The sequence below is a fragment of the Triturus cristatus genome, chromosome 10 (assembly GCF_964204655.1).
Source record: "Triturus cristatus chromosome 10, aTriCri1.1, whole genome shotgun sequence".
Lineage (NCBI taxonomy): Eukaryota > Metazoa > Chordata > Amphibia > Caudata > Salamandridae > Triturus > Triturus cristatus.
In genome coordinates this window covers 1,244,206,146-1,244,229,842 of record NC_140593.1, presented here as the reverse complement: position 1 = coordinate 1,244,229,842, position 23,697 = coordinate 1,244,206,146, and the positions used below count along the sequence as shown (strand labels likewise).

General features: G+C 50.4%; 1 protein-coding gene across 4 annotated transcripts in view; it reads left to right on the top strand.

Annotated features, from left to right (window-relative positions):
* Window positions 1-23,697, top strand: part of KDM5C (lysine demethylase 5C) — a 601,345-nt gene that overhangs the window by 245,801 nt on the left and 331,847 nt on the right. For all 4 annotated transcript variants that reach the window (XM_085629900.1, XM_085629899.1, XM_085629902.1 and 1 more), the window contains 2 exons: window positions 19,870-20,025; window positions 23,415-23,596. In XM_085629900.1, the coding sequence (XP_085486026.1) occupies window positions 19,870-20,025; window positions 23,415-23,596 (338 nt within the window). The remainder of the gene's footprint in view (window positions 1-19,869; window positions 20,026-23,414; window positions 23,597-23,697) is intronic.

Below are 23,697 nucleotides of genomic sequence, written 5' to 3'. Positions count from 1 at the left end.
GCCCCGAAAACGTCGGCGCTGACCGAACAACCAGTGTCGCAAGAAATTTTTACACCGGATCCTTTGCAAAAAACACTTACCAAGGATCCAAAAACTGGACATTTGGCACGGTCTTCTAAAAAGAGACAATTGGACAAACCAGCTCCACCTCCAAAGAGGAAGGACTGTGCTACCTCCCCTTTCAGAGTGCCTTCCCCGCCTCCTCCACCCTCTCCACCTCCACCCCCTCCACCTCCTCCACCCCGGCCTCATTGCTCTCCGACCCCGTCTCCGGACCATGATGATCAGGGGGACCCATACTACGACCCAGCAGATGTGCCACAAGACCCAACCCTACAGGATCCCCAGACCCCTGGGATGATTATAATAATCCCGACATTCCAGATGTCCCACAAGATTACCTTTATCCATCCAGGCCATCGCCACCAGAAGACTCACTAGGTTTTCAGCACCTACTTCATAGGGCGGCACATTATCACGGGGTAGAGCTACACACTGACCCAGTAGAGGAGGATTTCCTCCTAGATACCTTTGATACAGCACATAGGTCTACTGCTATACTACCTATGCTCAAAGGGGTAATAAAACATGCGCCAGAGGTTTTTAAAGACCCAGTCAGGGCTAGGGTCCTAAACCCACGCATAGAAAAAAAGTATAAAGCTGCCCTCATAGATCCTGCCTACATCAAAGGGCCAGCGCCACTGGATTCCCTAGTGGTATCCACCGCAAGAAAAAGATCAAATTCCCAGGCGCAGGCGAAGCACCACCACCTGACAAGGAATCAAAGCTCCTGGACGCATCAGGAAAACGCATTGCGTCACAGGCAGCTAATATATGGCGTATCGCCAACACTCAAGCGCTATTGGCCAGATACGACAGAGCGCACTATGATGAACTAGAAACCATCATGCACCATCTCCCAGAGAAATATAAAAATAGGGCCAATGAATTAATCCAAGAGGGTAAGACCATAACAACACCTCTATACGCTGTGCCTTAGATGCAGCAGACAGCCTCCAGGGCCATTAACACCAGTGTCCTACTCCGTCGACACGCTTGGCTGAGAGTGTCAGGCTTTAAACCCGAGGTACAAGCCTCCATATTAAACCATCTGTTCGATCAGGAACATTTATTCGGTCCAAAGATAGATGAGGCCCTCGAAGATGAAATAAGATACAGATACGGCGAAATCTATGGGAGCCCTACAGTCACACACTCCTAGACGCTCCTTTGGCCGCTCTTCCTTTCGGGGCACGGGCAGAGGCTACTCCTCAGATAGCGCGTCCACGTCCTACAAATCCCCTCCTCAGTCCACCTTCACAAAAGGTTATCAAAGAGGCGGCTATAGAGGAAATAACAAAGGCAGAGGCAAAACAAATACCGCCCGCTCTGCCACACCGCCTACCCAATGACTTTCCCCTGCTCCCCCCAGACCATCCCACTCCGGTCGGGGGCAGACTACAAAATTTCCTTCACGTCTGGGAGTCCATCACATCAGACAAGTGGGTGACCCAAATTATTCGTTCAGGGTACTGCCTGGAGCTCACATCTACACCTCAAAAGCCATAGCCTACCCCAATCCGGAAAGGATCGCAAGCATTCAGGCTTTGCGTCAAAAATTCATACTTCAACACTCCCTCCCAGCAAGAGTGTTTAAGCAACTGATGGGGATGATGGCCTCTTGCATTTTCATAGTGCCTCATGCAAGACTCCAGATGCGTCCTTTCCAAGAGTGCTTAGCGTGCCAATGGAACCAGGCCCAGGGGCAACTGACAGATCTGGTGTTGGTAGACGGTCGCACCCATCGCTCTCTGCAGTGGTGGAACACCACAAATCTTTCCAGAGGTCGACCGTTCCTGGACCCGGTTCCACAAATAATCCCGACAACAGACGCATCGCCCTCCGGCTGGGTAGCTCATCTACTACACCTCGCAGTGCAAGGCACATGGACGCCGCAACAAAAGTTACTCCACATCAATCTGGAGTTACTGGCAATCTTTCTAGCCCTAAAATCCTTACACACACAGATTTTAGGCAAGGCAGTTCTTATCCGCATAGACAACATGACTGCCATGTACTACATTCAAAAACAAGGCAGCACACACTCTCCACAGCTCTCTCCTAGCACAGAGCATATGGAGATGGGAAATTCCACACAATCTTTCTCCTAGCCCAACATGTCCCAGGAGTCCAAAACACCATGGCATATCTGCTCAGCAGACAAACGCAGCAGATCCACGAGTGGGAACTTCACCCGCAGGTTCTTCACCCATTCTTTCAGATGTGGTGGCATCCACAGATAGACCTATTCGCCACCCACAAACAAAAAATGCCCAAGCTTCGCCGCAGATACCCACACCCATTGTCCAAAGGCAATGCGATATGGATGAACTGGTCAGGCAAATTTGCATACGCCTTTCCACCTCTCCCACTAATTCCATTAGTGGTGCGAAAGCTACAACAGCACTCCCTCACACTCATTCTAGTAGCTCCAACATGGCCAGACAACCATGGTACACCACGCTGCTGGAACTCTTGGTAGTGCCACACCAAAAGTTGCACCTCTCACCATGCCTCCTAACCCAGAACCATGGAGAGATCAGACACCCGGACCCAGCTCAGCTCAACCTTGCGATCTGGCTCCTGAAATCCTAGAATTCGGATACCTTAACCTTCCCCCCGACTGTATGAATGTTATCAGAGACGCTAGACGTCCTACCACTAGAGCCTGCTACGCTGCCAAGTGGAAAAGATTTGTTGTTTATTGCCATAACACAATCAACCCTCTAGACGCATCCATACAGCACATCATATGCTACTTACTACACCTACAAAGATGTAACCTAGCATATACATCCATTCGGCTACACCTCGCAGCAATTGCCGCTTACTTACAAAACAGACAGCACCTATCACTTTCCAGAGTGCCTGCCATTAAAGCCTTCATGGAAGGCCTAAAACGAATAATTCCTCCCAGAGTGCCACCCTCACCTGTGTGGAACTTAAATATAGTGCTCACAAGGCTAATGGGACCGACCTTTGAACCTTTGCACAAATGCAAACTGCAATTCCTCACATGGAAAACAGCTTTCCTGGTAGCCATCACCTCCCTTAGAAGGGTCAGTGAAATACAAGCACTTACTATACAAGAACCTTTTCTCCAAATGCACCCAAACAAGGTTGTCCTCCGCACCAACCCAAAATTCCTACCCAAAGTCATCTCACCCTTTCATCTAAACCAATCGGTAGAATTACCGGTTTTTTTCTCGCAACCTCAAACTGTTGCAGAAAGGGCTCTACACACACTGGATGTTAAAAGGGCCTTGCTTTACTATATCCAGAGAACACAACCTTTCAGGAAGACAAAGCAACTGTTTGTCTCTTTCTCTCCACCTCATAAAGACAACCCCATCTCTAAATCAGGGATAGCTAGGTGGATTGTAAAATGCATCCAGATTTGCTACTACAAAGCAAAACGCACGCTATCTGTTCCCCCCCCCTAAAGCCCACTCTACAAGAAAGATGGGGGCTTCTATGGCTTTTCTAGGGAACATCCCATTAGATGATATCTGCAAGGCAGCTACATGGTCAACACCGCACACTTTCACTAAACATTACTGTGTAGATGTGCAAACCAAGTAACAAGCTAGTGTGGGAGGAGGAGCCTAGCGCGCACCCAAGATGGCCGCGTAGGTGCGAGGCTCCCGAGGACCTCCGCGACCTCCTGCATAAATCCTGACCGAATCCTGTCCTAGATGAGGGGACTGTGTTTGTGAACCAGAGTTGAGGTGACGCCTGTTCTCCGTTTTCAATTCGGACCTCGGACACCGGCGGGAGCACCGATTAAGATTTGCGGCCTTCTCCACGCCGGCCCCCCGTACTGGAGTTGTGGGGCGATCCGGCGACAAAGTGAATAACCGCGGCGGGCAAGGCTGGGTGACTCGCGCACCCCGCACTTTCACTTTCGCTTTTGCGCCCTCCTTGCTGCCAGGCGAGGTAGGGTCGCGCAGCGGTGTGCGGTGGTGTGGCCTCGTTGGGGTGCCCTGCCGGCCCGCCGGCTGCGGTCCGTCCTGCGGAGCGGTGGTCGCCCCCCCCCCGGAGCCCTGGAACAGGATTGTCTACCCCCTTTTTGAGGAGATTGGCTCGATTTGGGACCGCGACCATGGCCACAAAACAAGATGGCGACCGGGCTAAGGTGAAGTCGACCCGTCGTGGCGCGGCCCATCAATCCAACAATATGGACCGCTACACCCTCCAGAAGGGATCTCCAGAGGCGCTACGTAGATCCCCTACGGGCCCGACTGACGCTCCTGCTCTGCCCACGGACCTGACCCTCAGACGTCATGGGCGCCATCGCCGAGATGAAGGCCTCGGTGGACCAGCGCTTTGACACTCTGGCGCAGAAGATCGACTCGGTCCTCGTGGACGTGGGCCTCGTGAGAGCCGATCTCTCAAAAACAAATGACCGGGTCGATTCTTTGGCCCACTCTACCTCGGGCCTCACGTCCGACGTGGCGGCCCTCCAACAGGAGGTGCGCAGGCTCGGCCAGGCGAGCGCCCTGATGCATCGTCGACTGGAGGATTCCGAGGGTCGGGCCCGGAGGAATAATGTCCGCATCATCGGGGTGCCGGAGGGACGCGAGGCAGAGGCAGCGGATCTGTTTGTGGAGGACTTGGTCCTCACCCATCTCCAGCCTCGGGGGCTGAGTAAATTCTTTGCAGTGGAACGTGCCCACAGGGTCCCCGGGGGTAGGCCTAAGACCGGAGCCCCTCCGAGGCCTCTCATCGCCCGGATTTTCAATTTTCGGGACAGGGACGCTATCCTGCAGACCTCCAGGCTACAAGGGCCGGTCAGACTTGACAATATGGATATTAATTTCTATCCTGACTTTACTCCGGCGGTCCAAAAGCAGCGACTGAGTTTTCTTGGTGTCAAACGTCGCCTACGGGACCTGAATCTCAAATATGCGATGCTTTTTCCGGCTAAGCTGAGGGTGGAGGTGGATGGCCGCACGCACTTTTTTGATCGTCCCGAGGCGGCCGGGGACTGGCTGGACACTCTGCCCGGAGATCGGGGCCGGGGGGGTGGGGGGGGAGCGGTTGGTGGGGAGGGCCCGCCGGATCAGGACTGAGGGACTAATGGTAGGCCTTGCTCTGGACTGTGTTATTGTCACCATTGACTGTTAGGGTAAGTTCCCCTCCTGCGGAGGTCGTGCGGGGTCTCTTGGGGGATCTCCCTCCTCCTCTGGGGGACTAGTTAGTTTTCTTCCATGGGGCGACAGGCACACTGCACTTTGGGGGGGGCTGTTCGGGCTCATGCAGGGGTGCAGGGTGGGGGGAGTTCTGTTGGGATGGGTGGGTTGGGGTGGGGTGTGGTTCGTTTCTACCGCAAGGCAAACCCTTTATTGTATTGGTTTTTTTGAGATGCTCTCGGGGGGACAAATGATGGCTTCTGTATGTGATGGGGGGTAGGGACCTGACGTTGTTGTCCTGGAACGTTAACGGACTGGGTGATAGGATTAAGCGGGGTGTGGTCCTGCAATATCTGAAACGGATTTCGCCTGATGTGGTCTTTTTGCAGGAAACACACCTCATTGGTAACTCCTATTGTGCCATGAACCAACGTGGTTATCGTTTGGTGGCCCACTCGGGCTTCACATCAGGCTCACGAGGGGTGGGCATTATGGTCAAGACCTCGCTCCCGCTAGAAATAGATGAGGTGCGCCATGATGAGAGGGGACGCTACACTGTCTTGGTGGGGAGAATGGAGGGCAAGGTAGTCGTCTTTGTCTCGGTGTACGTCCCACCGGGGTTACAGTCCACCACCTTTGCGGACCTGGGACGCCTCCTGCTTGACCTTCCGGGGGGGCTTCTGGTGGTTGGGGGGGACTTCAATGTGGTGGCTTCTGGGACTCTGGATCGCTATCCCCCTAGGGACCTCCCCCGGGCACAAGCGTGGCTGTCTGGCCTTTTGGACACGCTGGGATTGGTGGACTGTTGGCGTCTGAAGCACCCCACTCAACTGCAGTACACCTTCCATTCGGGGGCCCATGGTAGCCTTTCGCGGCTTGATTATGTCCTTGTCCCTGCGGCCTATGCCGGGAGAGTGGGGGAGGTGCGCCATCTGGCGCGGGGTATCTCAGATCATTCCCCACTCCTGTTGCACTTTGATGTCTTCCCGAGGGGGGAGGGCAGGGTAGCTCCAATCAATGCCTGGTACCTGCGCGACCCCACTAGTCGTGCTGACTTGATTAAATCCTTGCAACGGTATTTTGAGGAGAATGTGGGGTCTGTCCCGTCGGCCATTTCCCTGTGGGAGGCTTTCAAGACTGTGCTTAGAGGGGAGGCCCTCTCCTTTATTTCCCATGCCCGGAGGCGCGCACAGGAGGAGGTGACCCGGGTGGAGGCCGAAATCACTGAACTGGAGGGTGATCTGGGGAGTGGGGTGACTGACGCTGCGCTGCACGTTCTACACCTTAAGCAGGCGGCTTATAGGTCCCTCGTCACGGAGGCGGCCAGGGGCCTCAGCAGAGAGCAACAGGGGCGATTGTATGATGTGGGTGATAAGGCTGGTAAGTTGATTGCGTGGTTGGATAAGAAGGAGAGAGCTAATCGTGTGGTCCCGCTGATTGAAAGAACGGATGGTGTACGTGTCACTGAGCCGGAAGGCATTGTCTCTTGCTTCGCGGATTATTTCCGCGAGGTATATTCCCCGGTTTCTCCCTGCCCGGAGGAGGATTCCCATGCCCTGCTGCGTGACATCGCGCTGCCCTCCCTCTCAATGGAGGACAGGGAGTTGATGGATGCCGCACCCACCTCGGACGAAATTGCCCTCGCCATCCGCTCGGTCGCTTCTGGCAAGGCCATGGGCCCGAACGGCATTCCTATCGAGTTGTATAAATTGCGACCGGACGTACTGGCACCCCACCTCCGCGCTATGTTCCTTGCGGCTCACTCGCGGGGCTCCCTCCCGCCGGACCAGCGTCTGGCTACCATCGTGGTTATCCACAAGGAGGGCAGACCGCGAGACCGGGTTACATCCTACCGGCCTATCTCGCTCTTGAACGCGGAGCCTAAAATCCTCGCCAAGGTGCTCGCTAACCGGCTGGTCGGCGTGGTGGGCGATTTGGTCCACCAAGACCAGTCCGGCTTCATTCCCCATCGCAATACGGCCCTTAATCTGCGGCGCTTGCACGGGGTGCTCGCGCGTGTTCCGTTCGTGCGGGAGCCGGCCATTTTGGCGTCCCTGGACGCCACCATGGCGTTCGACACGCTCGAGTGGCCCTACATCTGGGCGATGTTGGCGAAATTTGGATTTGGCCCGGGATTCATCAGTTGGGTCAAATTGTTGTACTCGGACCCATTGGCACAGGTGGTGGTGAATGGTCGAGTCTCGGCCCCATTCGTGCTGGGACGGGGCACGCGACAGGGTTGTCCCCTGTCGCCGCTCCTTTTTGCATTGGCCCTGGAACCCCTGGCGGAGTGGCTGCGGTGGCACCCTTCCATCCGAGGTCTCCGTTGGACCCCCGAGTATGAGGACCGCGTGTCCCTCTACGCTGACGATATCCTTTTGTACTTAGCCTCCCCGCGCAAATCACTGATTGCCCTGGTCGATGTTCTGCGCTCCTTTGGCCGTAATTCAGGTCTTGTCATTAACTGGGCTAAATCCTGTGTCTATGTGCTTTCCGGGGAGGCTCCTGTCCTCCCTCGGGGCTGTCCGATCCAGATTGCCTCGCAGGGATTTCGATACCTGGGGGTCTATATTACGCTGGACCCGGTGGCCCGCTACGAGCGAAACTTGCTTCCCCCCCTCCAGCGCTTGAAGGAGGACGTCGCGCGCTGGCGGCGCTTGCCGCTTTCGCCGCTCGGCCGGGCGGCACTGTTCAAGATGATGTCATTGCCACGCTTTTTGTACGCTCTCCAGAACACTATGGACTTGGTCCCGGCGCGCTACTTCCGTGAGGTGGAAAGCTTACAGCGCCGTCTGTTTTGGGATGGGAGGCCGCGTATAGCCCTGGCAAAATTGACGCTCCCGTGGTACGACGGAGGGATTGCCCTCCCGGATATTAAGCGGTATTACTGGGCCTCCCAGTTAGCTGCAATTAATCACGGCTTCTATGGGCCCGCCCTAAACCCGGCATTTGAAATGGACAAAATGCTCCTACCCGGTGGCGACTACAACCGAGCGCTCTATACTAGCGTGCCCGATTCCCGCTTGACGGGACCCACGCGTGTCATGGTGCAGCTATGGGATGGAAGGACCGTTTGACCCGGGCGTCACCGTTGTATGCGTCGGAGAGGCTTGGCTCTTTGTGGACCTCGAAGGGCTTCGAGAGGTGGGACATGATAGGCATCAGTACAGTGGGAGATCTCTGGACGAGGGGAGGATTCAAGACATTCGAGACGCTGCAGGCGGAGTTTCAGCTGCAGGGCAGTGAATACTTTCGCTACCTGCAGGTCCGTCACGCACTGGGTTCCGTCTTCCCAGACGTGGCCTCCATCCCGGAGTCCTCCCCCCCCTGGAGGATAGAGTGCTAGATGGCCACGTTCCGGACAGCACGATCTCCCTCATTTATAAGAAATTGATAAATGACCGCTCGGGCCTACTGACTGGCCTCCGCGAGGCTTGGGTTGCCGATGGGCTGGAGTTGGACGACGAGGACTGGATTTCCGCGGTGGCCTCTCCGAAGGAGGTGGCCATCCCGGCTCGCCTTCGCTTCGTCCAGCTTAAGATACTCCACCGGGTGTATATGACGGGGCCAAGGCTTCAGCGTATGGGCTATGCCGAGGATGGATTGGGTAAGCGTGGGTGTGGTGCCTTGGCGACTTTTTTACACATTCTGTGGGAATGTCCGAAGGTGGAGCGATTCTGGCGTGGTGTGCATGAGGTTCTGCGAGCGGTTACACATGTCGCGCTGTTGCCTGAAGCGAGGAGATGCCTGCTGAATGTGTGGGAACCGACTGATTACTCGGTTCCGCAGACGCGATGGGTGACTCTGGGATATATGATAGCTAAACGTGACATTGCTCAGCTGTGGGGATCTCAGAGACCCCCGGCGGTGTCGGCTTGGAAAGAACATATGGATTGGTGCATGTTCCGAGAAAAGGTGGTATATGTGGCGCGGGGTAAGCCTGGGGCATGGGTGAAGATATGGGGCCCCTGGAACGCTTACCGCGGGGGTATTTGCGAGCCGCCGTTGTTGCCTCCCGCTTCACCAGCTCCATCCCCGTAGTTGACCCCCTCCCTCAGCCCTGGGCACATTGTTCTCCCAGTCCCGGATCAGTTTCCCTCCCCCTCTCTGGATTTCTTTGGATGGTTGGGGTTCCCCACTTGAGGAGCACGTGTTGTCATTTTCGATTGTGGGTTGCCTTGCGGGTGTGGTTTTATGTTGTTGTGTTGTATAAAACGAAACCGTATTGTGGGTTCAGAGTTATGTGGCCCGCGTTGTTGATTCCTCCTGCTTTATCGTCTATGCAAAGCCAAGTGCCTTATTGTATGTATGTCATTTGCTTTTGTCACTTTAGCGGCCGGCCGGAAGGTTGTAGGCCCATACTTGTATATATTTGAGATTGCAATAAACGGTTTCAAAAAAAAAAAAAAAAAAAAAAAAGCTAGTGTGGGCCAGGCTGTACTAAAAACACAACTTCAAACCACTGCATCAGATACCGATGGTCGCCGCTAAGGTTGGGAACTGCTATATAGTCTATGCAAAAGTGTGTAGTCTGCAGCTCATATGCCTCAAACGGAATATGCTACTTACCAGTATGCATCTGTTCTTGGCATGTAGAGCTGCAGATCTACACACGCCCACCCGCCTCCCCGATTACCTGTATCTGTTCCAGTCTATCTTATTTAGATACAACACACATGGGTTTCTACACTGTTATTACTACGCTCCATCTTTCCCTGTTGGCGAAAAACAATCTGAGGATGGAGCCGAAGCCCATGCGCAATACGAACCAAGGGAGGAGTCACCGACCTCATGACTTCCAAAGGCTTTCCGAGAGGAAAAACAAACTGCAAACATCCGGGCCCAACACCAGATGGCGATCTATGCAAAAGTGTGTAGATCTGCAGCTCTACATGCCAAGAACAGATGCATACTGGTAAGTAGCATATTCCTTCTGGACCCAACCACTAGACGAAGGAATAATGCACAGCATGTGAATGCAGAAAACCCTTCAAGCTGTAAACTACTGCTACTGGTAAGTAGCCATTTCGTTATTTGTTGGCCCTTACAACCTTTTTATGGTTACCAGATCAACTGTCCGTCTATAGATCACCTGTTGTGATGTGTTTTTTTGAAGGGACTGACCCATACGGTTTCTCCAACACCTTTTGTAAAGCTTCGGTGGGACCATAATTTGGTTCTCACATTTTTATGTGCACACCATTCGAACCCATGCACAGTTGCCCCTTACTCCTCTTGGCTATCAAGACTGTTACTTACTGCAATCACATCGGCTAGACTAGTGAATGAACTATGCATTTGGCATTCAACTACCACACACTGTTATTTCTGGCCAAACTAGTTCTCCACATGAAGGCAGCTGTGCTTCCGAAGGTTGTCACACACTTCCATATAAGGCAGTGCAGTACTTCGCTGGCATTGTATGTTCCACTTCATCCCTGTAAGGAGGAGGAATGACCTTACCGAATTGACCCTAAGAGGACTCTTTCTACATTGATTGAAAGAGAAGGATGGCAAGGTGACCCGAATTTTGTGTAGTTCTTTGGAGCAAAAAAGAAAAGGCGTTCGAGAAGAGCAGCATCTCATGATGGATCTGCTCTGAGCTATCTAAGAAACTGCCCCCAGAAGGATTACACGCTCACTCCAGCAGAGCAAAGGCTGCGTCCACGGTGCTGGTGCGTGGTGCGCAGTCATGGGCATGTGCCTGGTCGCTACATGGGCTTTCTTCCACGTGTTCCCTAATCACTGCTGCTTGGACAGCCAGATTTGGTGGGATGGGTAGTTTGCTCGGTCTGTCCTGCAGGATGTTGTGCCTTTACAGACCCACAACCTACAGGGGTGGTGGTGGTTTGATATCTATTCATAAAGTGAGTCTCTAACTGCATATTCTTCACCGATCCACCTTCCTCCCTGTTCTGTGGAACAAACTCCTTCAATGCATTAAGATCCCAAATCTGAAACCTATGCACACTGCACTTCTGACCGAGATCAGAAAAAAACGGATGTTGCGTGTAGGTGGCTGTGTTCTACTGGCCCTGATGACTCATCCGTAACAGATGCACCCGACGTGCAGGCGCATTGATGCCACCTGTTGACGCCCTGGAAATTGCTGTTAGTTTCTGAATCCAGTCTGGCGCCTGGGGAACTTCACAAGGTGAGGAATCTGTAGTTGTTCTCTTCCAGAAAACACATTGCTGAAGTTAAGTAACTTGTTCAACCCTCTGGGTGCCAAGCTTTCCAATGTTAGTGATTGTTTTTTCGCTAACTCAGAACGGCCTTGCAGTGGGCACAGTTGAATATATATTGGCCTTTGTGTTTTCCTGGTAAAATCTTTATTTAAATCAGTGATGCCTTTCAGCAACGGTCTAATTTAAATAGTTCCTGAAGCAGTCTGTCATTCCACAATGGGACTTGAACGTAGTTCTGACATTTATGTGCCTTCCTTTTGAGCCGATGCCCTGCAGCGCATGGTGACGCACCAAGCAGTTTCCAGATTGTCATCAGCTCTGTGCCACATGAGTGAACTTCAGGTACTTTCTGTTCAACCAATATGCGCCTCCACCTTCCTCGACAAATTCAAGTCGGGACTCTGGCAGCCTTCTTGCGCAGAGTCGACACCTTTTTGCGTCTCCCAATGTCTCTTGCGCCCCCTTACACTTTAAAAGAGAAGAGGCTTCATTGACTTAACCTTGAAATGGCTCCAGTGACTGCACAGAACACCATTGTGTGGATGATCATTGAGGGATTCTCTGGCGCAAAGAAAGGGAAGGCCTTGCTGAAAAGGACCCTGCTATGCGCTGGCCAGCGAGCAATCCTCTGAATATCTGTGGGTTTCATTTCATTCCACCAGTACGAAAGCCTGCACTACGCCATTAGCCGTTGCCAGTCCTGGATTATGCCAGCCTGCCAATTAGGTGTCGGTGCACACGTTCACAAAACACTACTGCCTTCAGGCGGGTCAGATGGGAGAGTAGTTTTGCTCACCCAGTCCTGCAAGGCTTCCTAATCGGAGTATGCTCCTTAGAGTTTCCACCTTTGAGAGGTGCTGCTGTGGAATCCTCCATTAGACGTATCCAGCAGTAGAACAAGTTCTCCAGTATTGGGGTGTCTTTCATAGATTCACATGCTTGAATATTCCCCGTCGTCGGAGTGGGAGTCCCACGGTAAATAAAATAGCAATATATATAGTCATAATATACCTAAATAATACCATAGATAAATAGAGCTATGTAGGTGTAAAAACACCAAGAATGTACCTATATGAAATCTCCATAGGGATACATGGAGAGAGAAAAAAGACATTTGCAGTCTATCTCTGTCATTATCTTGGTCCAAACTACAGCGAATCAGGCGTCGGCACCTCTCCAGAACCTTCTCCTCAGAGTTCCTGACCTCAGATTTTCTACCGCACGTCGTGTGACAGGGAGTCTCCCTGAGCTCTGCTCAGTTTTTGTCTGTCAGAATGTCTTCAAGTAAGAGATCTCTGTTTAGACCTTGTTCTTCGTGTGGAAAACTGCGTTTATTCTCTGAGGACCCACACAGTAAGTGCATTTACTGTTTGTACCCGGATCATGAGGTGGCAAAATGTAAGTTTTGTAGAACCTTTTCTACAAAAACTTTGAAGGACAGGGAAGGCCGTCTCTTATTGTGGCTACAGAGACTGAAAGATAAGGAGGATCCAGTTTCTGATATGGAAAGCCTTATTTCTGGCCGTTCCCAGACAGCCTCAAAGCGTAGTAGTGTGCAGGAGTTGCCATCTCCTCTCCTGAAGAAAAAGAAAATGTCTTTGGCTCTTACATCTGCCACATCTGCTGTTTCACCTACTGTTTTGTCACCTTCGAGACCTAGTTCTCAGGCTATTGAGGCGTCTACTTCCGAGTTTTCTGGAAAAATACTGGCAGCCTCGTCGACGATGCTTCCGACGAAATTGGCAGTGACCGGCTCGTCGACGGTGACTCTGACGACATCAGCAGCGTCTTCGTCGACGATTGTCCCGTCGACGTTAGCCTCGTCGACGGTAACCATCAGTACCACAAGGTCGGTGACTTCTATATTACCCATTACATCGTCGTCGACGAGGAAAGAAAAGGTTCCGTCGACGAAGACTTCGCCGTCGACGAAGGGTGTGAGATCGACTTCGTCGTCGAACTCGTCGACGGCTATTCTGTCGACGAAGAAGAAGAAGATTCCGACGATGGCTTCGTCGTCGACGACGGCTTCGTCGACGACGGCTTCGTCGACGACCGCTCCGTCGACGACGGCTTCGTCTGCTCCGTCGACGACGGCTCCGTCGACGATGGGTTTGTCGGCGCAAATTTCGTCAACGATAGTTCCGTCGACCACCGTTCCACCGACGGTAGCTCAGTCGACGAGGCCCTCTCCGAAAACGTCCTCGGTGAATACCATGCAGCCGTCGACGGCAATTTCATCAGTAAGGATAAAGGTGAGCAGATTATCATCTGCTCAAAAGTCATTGAGAGAGCAGCTGCCTCCCGCGACTTCAGCACCGGTTTCATCTTTCGCTGTGGTCCCCTTGATGCCATTGCCACCTAGTACTGGCCTGGATAGGCAAGACGAGATTATGCCTGTAGAGGAGTCGCAGCTTCCGTCACCATTATTTGCGACAGATTCTGAACAGGAGTCCGAGGAAGGTTTACCTGACTCTTTTAGTACGGCGCAAAGCCCATCTGACTTAATAATTAAATGCCAGGATGACAGTAGTGAGGATGAAGATCCAGTTTACAGGCAGCAGGTTCCTGCGCATCATTCAACGGCGACTCTGCCATTGTCACTCATAGCTAATCTCCAACGCATGTTGGACGATTATAACCAACGTTTTCCTCTGTCGCCGCAACATCCTGGGGTTCCGTCAACGCCTGTGGTTCCGACAAATATAACTCCGGTGCCGATTGAAAATCCTTCACCCCTGATGCCGTCAGCACCACCAAGACAGCCTTCAACGAGGTTTTTACCTCATCAAGAGTTCGTGGAGGAGGTCCCTCAGGAAAGAGAAGGTGAAATTCCAGATGATGATGGTGATGTTGATAATGATGATGATAATATGGCGGAGTGGGACGAGTACCAAGCACAAACACCATCCACCTCTCAAGTGGTATCTGGTGACTCCCCTCCAGTGGACATAGCGACTTTTCACAAACTAATGGAAAGGGCGGCACAACGTTTTAGGCTGACAACGGAGTGCAGAGAGGAAGATTGTTTCCTTTATGATTTCAAGAGTCAACCTTTAAAACAAACGCATACTATTCCCATTGTGGATTTCATTTGGGAAGAAGGCAAGAAGTTGATAACACCGAATACCTTGCCAGCACAGATGCCTCGATTAGAAAAGAAGTATAAGGCGCCACTAGGAACCCCAGCATGCCTTACAGGTCAGTCAAGACCTGAGTCCGTCATTATGCAGGCAGCGCAACGTAGGGCGAAAAATCCTGCATCTACTATCACCGCACCACCGGACCGTGACGGACGTAGAATGGATGCCATAGGGCGTAAGTTTTCTTCAATGGCCTCTACAGTGGTTAGAGCGGCTAATGCCTTGGCCGTTTTGGGTTGTTATGACCGACAAGTGAGGGCTGACATTTCGACTTTGGTTCAAGAACTGCCGGAGCCATCTAAGGGTGAAGCAATGAAGTTGCTCCAAGAGGGAGAAGCTACGTCGGCGGAAATGATTGATTGTGCAGTGGACATCGCATGCACGGGTTTCCGTCAGCTTGCTGGAGCGGCTGTTCTGCGCAGGCAGGGGTGGTTACGATCGACATCCTTTCCCCAGGAGGTGCAGTCCATGATTTTAAACATGGCTTATGACTGGGAGGCGTTATTTGGAAATCACGTCGATGAAGCGCTCCAGTCCATAAAGAAGGATACTGAGACGGCTAAATCTCTCGGAAATTTACATTTTCAAAGACAAAATTTTCGTAGTGCACGCGGACGCGGCACCTCCTCAAATTTTCGAAGGGGAAATAATCAATATAGACCCAATAATCAAGGATCGAACCGCTATTCATATAGCCAGCACCAACAATCATCACGACAGCAGGCCTCCAAGTCGTATAGAGGGAAATCCTCATACAGAGGAAACGCGTCAAAAAGACAATGACTCTTTCCAGACAAGCAAAGTTGGAGGTCGAATCTCTGTTCTTTTCCCAATGGTCCTCAATTACAAAGGACCGTTGGGTTTTGGACATTGTGAAAAAGGGGCACGCTTTAGAGTTCACGAAATTCCCTCCGTCCACACCACCCACACCACCCACCGGACCACCACCAGCTCACATCAAGGAACTTTTACATCAAGTTCGACTTCTAAGGCAAAAAGGAGCTATCGAGTTGGTACCAATATCTCAAAGGGGGAAAGGATTTTATTCTCGGTTCTTATCACAAAGAAGAACGGAGAATGGAGGCCCATCCTCGATCTGAGGGCGCTCAAAAAATATATAAAGAGCCAATCCTTTCGTATGATGACGCTAGTAGAGATCTTGCGTTTACTCTCGCAGGGAGATTTCATGGCAACGATAGATCTCCAGGATGCCTATTTTCATATCCCTATATTACAACGTCATCGGAAGTTCCTGCGTTTTCGAGTGGGTCAACACGATTTCCAATTCAAAGTGTTACCGTTTGGTCTGCGCTCGGCCCCTCGAGTGTTTACAAAAATACTAGCTCCAGTGATAGCGTTTCTGCGACTCCAAGGTGTGCAAATATTTCCATACCTAGACGACTGTCTACTAAAATCACAGTCAAGCGCTCGCCTACGACAACACACGCTTCTATGCCAGGAGATGTTTCGCTCATTAGGTCTCTCCATAAATGCAGCGAAATCCCAGCTTCATCCTTCGCAACAAAAGGACTTTCTGGGAGCCACTCTGGAAACGGTATCAGCCAAAGCGTTTCTATCCCAGGAACGTCTACAAAAGATATTACGGCTGGTGACTTTGATCAGGTCAAAAAAGTCAGTTTCTGTAAGACTGTTGAAATCATTTCTGGGGATGGCATCATCGTCCATTGCCTTGATTCCTCACTGCAGGCTAAGGACACGTCCTATCCAGGAAGCACTGGATGCTCAATGGTGTCAAGTGTCTGGATCTTTCAACGACATGGTATGTGTCACAGATCAAATGAGGTCAGCACTCGAATGGTGGACAATTCCAGCCAACTTAGCAGAAGGCACTTCATTTCTGTCGGTGACACCGGACAGGACAATCACGACAGACGCCTCATTAGAGGGATGGGGCGCTCATTTGGAAGATCTTTCTGTAAAAGGAAGATGGTCAACACATCAAAGAGCTTGGCACATCAACAGGTTGGAGCTTATGGCCATTTTTCTGGCTCTATAATCATTTCTACCCTTAATTCAAGGAGAATCAGTGCTAATACAGACAGACAACACAACCTGTATGCACTATGTGAACAAACAGGGCGGAACGAAATCCCCGAGTCTGTCCAGGTTAGCTCAATCAATTTGGGACTGGTCTCTCAGTCATCGCATCATGATTACAGCAGTTCATCTACCAGGAATATCCAATGTCCTAGCGGATTCCCTGAGCAGGTCCTCCTCATCGACCCACGAATGGGAATTACACCAACCAACTCTAGAGAGGATATTCCAACAATGGGGTCGTCCACGGCTGGATCTCTTTGCTACGCCGGAGAACCGAAAATGCCGAGATTATGCAAGCTGGCATCCCCACAAAGGGTCACAGGGAAATGCCCTTTTGATGAACTGGTGCAATCTATTTGCGTACGCCTTTCCTCCAATTCCCCTCATACCTCGGGTCCTTTGGAAGATGAAGAGACAACCTTGCCACCTGATTCTAATAGCCCCACGTTGGCCCCGACAGGCATGGTTCTCAGAACTGCTCCTGCTGTCCCAATGCCAACCAATCCTCCTGCAGTCTCGGACAGATCTGCTCACGATGAGCGAAGGGAGAATTTGTCATCCGAATCCTTCCTCACTGAGTTTATCGGCATGGAACCTGAAAACCATGAGTTCGCCCATCTAGACATCCCGCAGGATTGTAGGGACATTTTGGCCCAGGCAAGAGCACCCTCTACAGTCAAGACGTACAAGTTGAAATGGAAAAGATTCTGCCACTGGTGTGCTTCTAACGGAATCCACCCAATACATTCCACGGCACACCAATTGCTACCTTTCTTCTTGCACTTGGCTAGTTCCGGACTATCCCATGCAACTTTACGGGTTTTCCTAGCAGCGATTTCCCGTTTCCGACAGGATGGCTCAAATTCCCTTTGTTGCTCAAGAATAATCCGCCAATTCTTTAAAGGCTTATTCCGAAAATTTCCGCCAGTTCGGCGTCCTCCTCCTTTGTGGCATCTTAACGTTGTGTTAGCGCAATTGATGAGACCACCTTTCGAGCCCATTCACAAGGCCGACTTAAAACATCTAACTTGGAAGGTGGCCCTACTTCTGGCACTAACGTCTTCACGTCGGGTCAGTGACATCCATGCTTTTACCATCAAACCTCCTTTCCTGCAGTTCAAACCGGATGCTGTAGTGTTGCGTACCAATCCATCATTCCTACCCAAGGTGCCTTCTGATTTTCATATTAACGAGCTAGTCATATTAAAGACTTTCTTTGCTAATCCTCAGACACCTGCGGAGCAAAGGTTGCATTCTTTGGATGTAAAACGATGTTTGAAGTTCTACATCAGCAGGACAGCTTCGTTTCGAAAATCCGATCAGCTTTTTATAGCATATGGACGCTGTCATAAAGGACGTCAGGTTACTAAACCGACGATTGCGCGCTGGATTTCGACGGCTATTGTCTTCTGCCATCAAAAGGCAAACAAACCACTGCAGTCTTCAGTGAGAGCACACTCCACTAGGGCAGTATCATCATCTACCGCCTTATTTGCTGGAGTATCTTTGCAACACATCTGCAGAGCAGCTACGCGGTCGACCAGACACACGTTTACTAAGCACTACTGCTTGGAGGCTTTAAGCGAGGAGGATGCTGCAGTGGGACAGGCAGTGCTGCGCAATCTTTTTAAATAAGGTGAGCCTCTTCCTCCCGCCTCCATATTGTTTCCATTTACTGTTCAATATTATTCATTGCATTTATATACATGCTGTATGTCAACAGATATATGTATCTATATGATGTTTTTATAAGAAGGTTATGATCATTGCGATCTCACGTTGATGTCATTATGGAAACAATAATATGGTTACTGCTTTCTATTCATATTCAAGCATGTGAATCTATGAAAGACACTCCAATACTGGAGAAGAACAATTGTTACTTACCTGTAAACAGGTGGTTCTCCAGTATTGGTGTCTTTCATAGATTCACATGCGACCCTCCCTCCTCCCTTCAGAGGCTTTTTCCTCCTCATAAACTATGCATACACTTTGGTGAAAATCTGAGGTCAGGAACTCTGAGGAGAAGGTTCTGGAGAGGTGCTGACGCCTGATTGGCTGTAGTTTGGACCAAGATAATGACAGACTGCAAATGTCTTTTTTTCTCTCTCCATGTATCCCTATGTCGATTTCATATAGGTACATTCTTGGTGTTTTTACACCTACATAGCTCTATTTATGGTATTATTTAGGTATTATGACTATATATATTGCTATTTTATTTACCGTGGGACTCCCACTCCGACGACGGGGAATATTCAAGCATGTGAATCTATGAAAGACACCAATACTGGAGAACCACCTGTTTACAGGTAAGTAACAATTGTTCTTACTTAACACTTTTTCTGGTGAATATGCTAGTTGGCTGTAGACTCCTCTCTGGCCTTTGGAGTTCACTCGTGCCCAGTATGATCAAGTTCCAGGTTGGATGTTTGTGTGCTCTCAGCTGCAGTTGTTGAAGTGCTGTGTCTGAGGGTGCAGAAGAAGAAAGATTGGGAAACGAGTCACCTAAAGGCTCCTCTGATCCAACGTCTGCGGCGGTGCAGAGTCGCTGTAGTTTCACATGGAGCCTCCTATTGGTGCTGTGGCTCACTGCTGTACTCCGGATCTAGTCTTTTGAAAAGGGATATTCTAAAAGTGAGAATCTGTTCAGGAGCTCAAAAAGCATGGCAGATACCTAAGAGCAGGTGTTAAAAGCGGTGACGCTGCAGGATGTGTAGCAACTGCTGTAGGTAGGGCAGTTTATGGCTTCCCTAGATCTTAATCACCCAGATAGGGCAATTTTCTGAGTTTCGAGTCAGCTGAGCACCTTTATCAATTTAAGGTTCCTTCTCCTTCGTGACGCACCACAAATTTACTCTTGAGGGGCTCTGAAAATCGAAGCAGTTGTCTCTGACGGTAGTTGGGCCTCTGAGGGCAGTTGAACTGTTCCTCGGTGGCCAGAGTTTAGGCTATTTGAGGTGGGCCATTGTTTGATGTTTTGTACCGTGACTTTCATCAGTACTGAGCGGAGAGAGACACCCACATATTTGCTGCTATTGTATCACTGGCTGCCAAGCATTCCCAGCCTCGCGATGAGGAATCGTGAAGCATATGAACCTCAAAGATGCCAGTGCTTCGATAACTGTAGTTACAGGTAAATAACTTGTGTATTCAAACCCCACCCCAGCTCCTACTCTGCTGTTTATACTCAATCTGTACTTTTGCCTTTGTGCTCGGCAGTTGCTGCCCATTCTTTACTCTGCAGTCCTCATGTTTGCACCACTTGTCCGCCTCTCTCTGCAGTTGGTGCCGCCTGATTTGGTGGAGAAGGAGTTTTGGCGATTGATGAATAGCATTGAAGAGGACGTGACTGTGGAATATGGAGCCGACATTCATTCAAAGGATTTTGGAAGTGGATTCCCTGTGCTGGGCAAGGGCAAGTTGTCGCCTGAAGAGGAGGTGAGTAGAACTTGGTCTCTTTCAGAGTGTAAGGCATTCCATATCCACAGTAGTTTGTGTGAGAACCGAAATACTAGAATGAAGTGTCATGCAGGCAACCCCTAAATGCCCTTCGTCATGGAAGCACTCCATGAAGATATCGCTAAGGGATGTCCGAACGCCATGTGAAAAGCCGAGCCCCTCCCCACACATGGACTCCCAAGTTTCTCATCAAGTGCAGATTGCGTCATATGCCTTAGGATAAGGTACTGACACCAGTAACCTCCACCCTAACCCCACAGGGTCTTATCAATTATTTCAGGAACTCTAATCCTCATACCAGCCCCTTTCTGGAGACTTTACCTTCTCTTTTTGCATCATAAGTGCATTACAAGGTCATATGTTGTACAGCTTACTGTATGTCAGTGGCTGGTCCCATTGTTTTTAGGCATCAGTTAGACTAGTTAACCACGAGTTCCTTCCCTCATAAACATGTAACCTTGTGTAGAACCTCGTAATGTTGCGTGCCTTGGTGCTATCTTTGCACTTAGTCTGCCGTGTCTTTAACGTGAAGACATGCAGAACCACAGTGTTATCAAAGATTAATACATTATCATGATTGGACAGTTGCAGACTGTGTAGATAATACCCTTGTGTGTCGGAATGTCAGCTGAAGGATGCCTCAGGTGGGGATGTTACCTGTACTGCTGGAGGCTGCAGTGCTGCTGAAGGATGTCTGTGGGGATGTTACCTGTACTGCTGGAGCCTTCAGTGCTGCTGAAGGATGTCTGTGGGGATGTTACCTGTACTGCTGGAGGCTGCAGTGCTGCTGAAGGATGTCTGTGGGGATGTTACCTGTGCTGCTGGAGGCTGCAGTGCTGCTGGAGGATGTCTCAGTGGGGTTGTTACCTGTACTCAGGGCCGAGTTTCGTGCTGGCGGCGCCCTGTGCGACAATGTTTGTTGGCGCCCCCCAATGACACCTTCACCACGGATTCTCTCACTAGCACCCTTTAACATTGGCCAAGTCTCCATAACCACACCTTCTCAGATGCATTGAATTAGTTGTATAGCGCCACTCATACCAGTGTAGGGTGTCCGAGCACTTTGCATCACACACACATTACACAGACAATCAATCATACGTGTGTAAATCAGTGTATAGGAAATGTTACATAAGCCAAAGGACTGAAAGTGTATGAGTCACATGTCATCCATAATGGTAGGCAGTATAGTTTAAGAGTGCTTGGTGTGGAGAAGCACAAACTCAGAGTCGAAAAAGAAACCGCATAGTTGGGAGTTTTCTTTAAAAATAAGAATCGATTTCTAGCCAAATTAACCCTTTTTGCAACATTAATCAATGCTCTAATAATGTATACTTTGCAGTGTGTATGCAGTTCTAGGATGAAAGTTAATAGCTCACTATCCTATATTAGAACTTTAAGTTATAAATTGCGAGTAACAAAAGGATGTCTCTTTTAAAAGCAGTAATCTGCTGATCTGTTTACATCATGCGCACTCTGTAATCTACTTGGTACACGTTCTTTGCAGCAGGCATATTAACCCTCTGCGCTAACTTCACCTAAGTCAAAATCTCATCTATACGAAATTTTGATCTCTCTCCAGGAAGATAATTAATCACACGAGTTACCTTGACATTTCTGTGAGGCCTGGTAATTGCCGGGGGAAAGAAATGCTGCAGCAGGTGCTTCAAAAGCACAATAAACTTTCAAACACAGCGCCCCCAGGAAGCCAGCACCCGGTGCGGTGGCACCGGTCGCACCGCCCTAAAGCCGGCCCTGCCTGTAGTGCTGCTGAAGGATGTCTTGGTGGGGATGTTGGCTGTACTGCTGGAGGCTGTAGTGCTGCTGAAGGATGTCTCAGTGGGAATGTTGTGTGCTGCTGGAGGCTGCAGTGCTGCTGAAGGATGCCTTCCAGGTGGGGATGTTACCTGTACTGCTGGAGGCTGTAGTGCTGCTGAAGGATGTCTCAGTGGGGATGTTACCTGTACTGCTGGAGGCTGTAGTGCTGCTGAAGGATGTCTCAGGTAGGGATGTTACCTGAACTGCTGGAGGCTGTAGTGCTGCTGAAGGATGTCTCAGTGGGAATGTTGTGTGCTGCTGGAGGCTGTAGTGCTGCTGAAGGATGCCTTCCAGGTGGGGGGATGTTACCTGTACTGCTGGAGGCTGTAGTGCTGCTGAAGGATGTCTCAGTGGGGATGTTACCTGTACTGCTGGAGGCTGTAGTGCTGCTGAAGGATGTCTCAGGTAGGGATGTTACCTGAACTGCTGGAGGCTGTAGTGCTGCTGAAGGATGTCTCAGTGGGAATGTTGTGTGCTGCTGGAGGCTGTAGTGCTGCTGAAGGATGCCTTCCAGGTGGGGGGGATGTTACCTGTGCTGCTGGAGCTGTAGTGCTGCTGAAGGATGTCTCAGTGGGGATGTTACCTGTACTGCTGGAGGCTGTAGTGCTGCTGAAGGATGTCTCAGGTAGGGATGTTACCTGAACTGCTGGAGGCTGTAGTGCTGCTGAAGGATGTCTCAGTGGGAATGTTGTGTGCTGCTGGAGGCTGTAGTGCTGCTGAAGGATGCCTTCCAGGTGGGGGGATGTTACCTGTACTGCTGGAGGCTGTAGTGCTGCTGAAGGATGTCTCAGGTAGGGATGTTACCTGAACTGCTGGAGGCTGTAGTGCTGCTGAAGGATGTCTCAGTGGGGATGTTACCTGTACTGCTGGAGGCTGTAGTGCTGCTGAAGGATGTCTCAGTGGGGATGTTACCTGTACTGCTGGAGGCTGTAGTGCTGCTGAAGGATGTCTCATGGTGGGGATAATGTGCGCGCTGCAGGAGTCTGCTGCTGTGGATGGATGTTTCACTGGACAGGATGTTCTCCAGTGAAACATCTTTCGTAGATTCACTTGCTTGATCCTTTGGTAGTCCATGTTGCCACCGCAGTGTATATGGACATTAGCACTGAAAACTGCTGCATGACTATTTGTAGCCCGTCCACCTTCCTCTCACCCAGATGTAGAACGAAGACACATTCTGCTGGTTTGTTGCTGGCTGAGCCCTGAGTTTCACTGCCACTATAGCAGACACAAGTTCTTTTCGAAGACCTCAAACAAAATGTGTCTGTCTCCACAAGTCTGGACACATTCCCAAGTCCTGCTCAGGCTGTGGGGCATTTAGCGGTAAGACCCCTCAGTGACTGAGAAGGGCACCTTACAGACAAACTGGCTCATTTTACTTGTACAAATAGCCTCCTTTTACAGACCCAACAAGTAAATGGCAGGATAATTAAATCAAATTGTTTAATTGATATCAAATTGCACAATTGTGGTATTTTATTTAAGGCCTTTTACCTTTTTGGAAGTTTGTTCTCGTATGTTTGATATTACTACCTATTGCGGTCTTGCAGGCTTATGCCCTTAGTGGCTGGAATTTGAATGTTATGCCTGTGCTGGAGCAGTCTGTGCTATGCCACATCAATGCGGACATCTCCGGCATGAAGGTGCCCTGGCTGTACGTGGGCATGGTCTTCTCTGCGTTCTGCTGGCACATCGAGGACCACTGGAGTTACTCCATCAACTATTTGCATTGGTGAGTATAATGCTGAGAGCCCTCCTCTTCCCTGACACAAACACAGCTGAAGACACGCTGCCCACGGAAAGCATTAATTGTCATTACCATTCACTGTATTT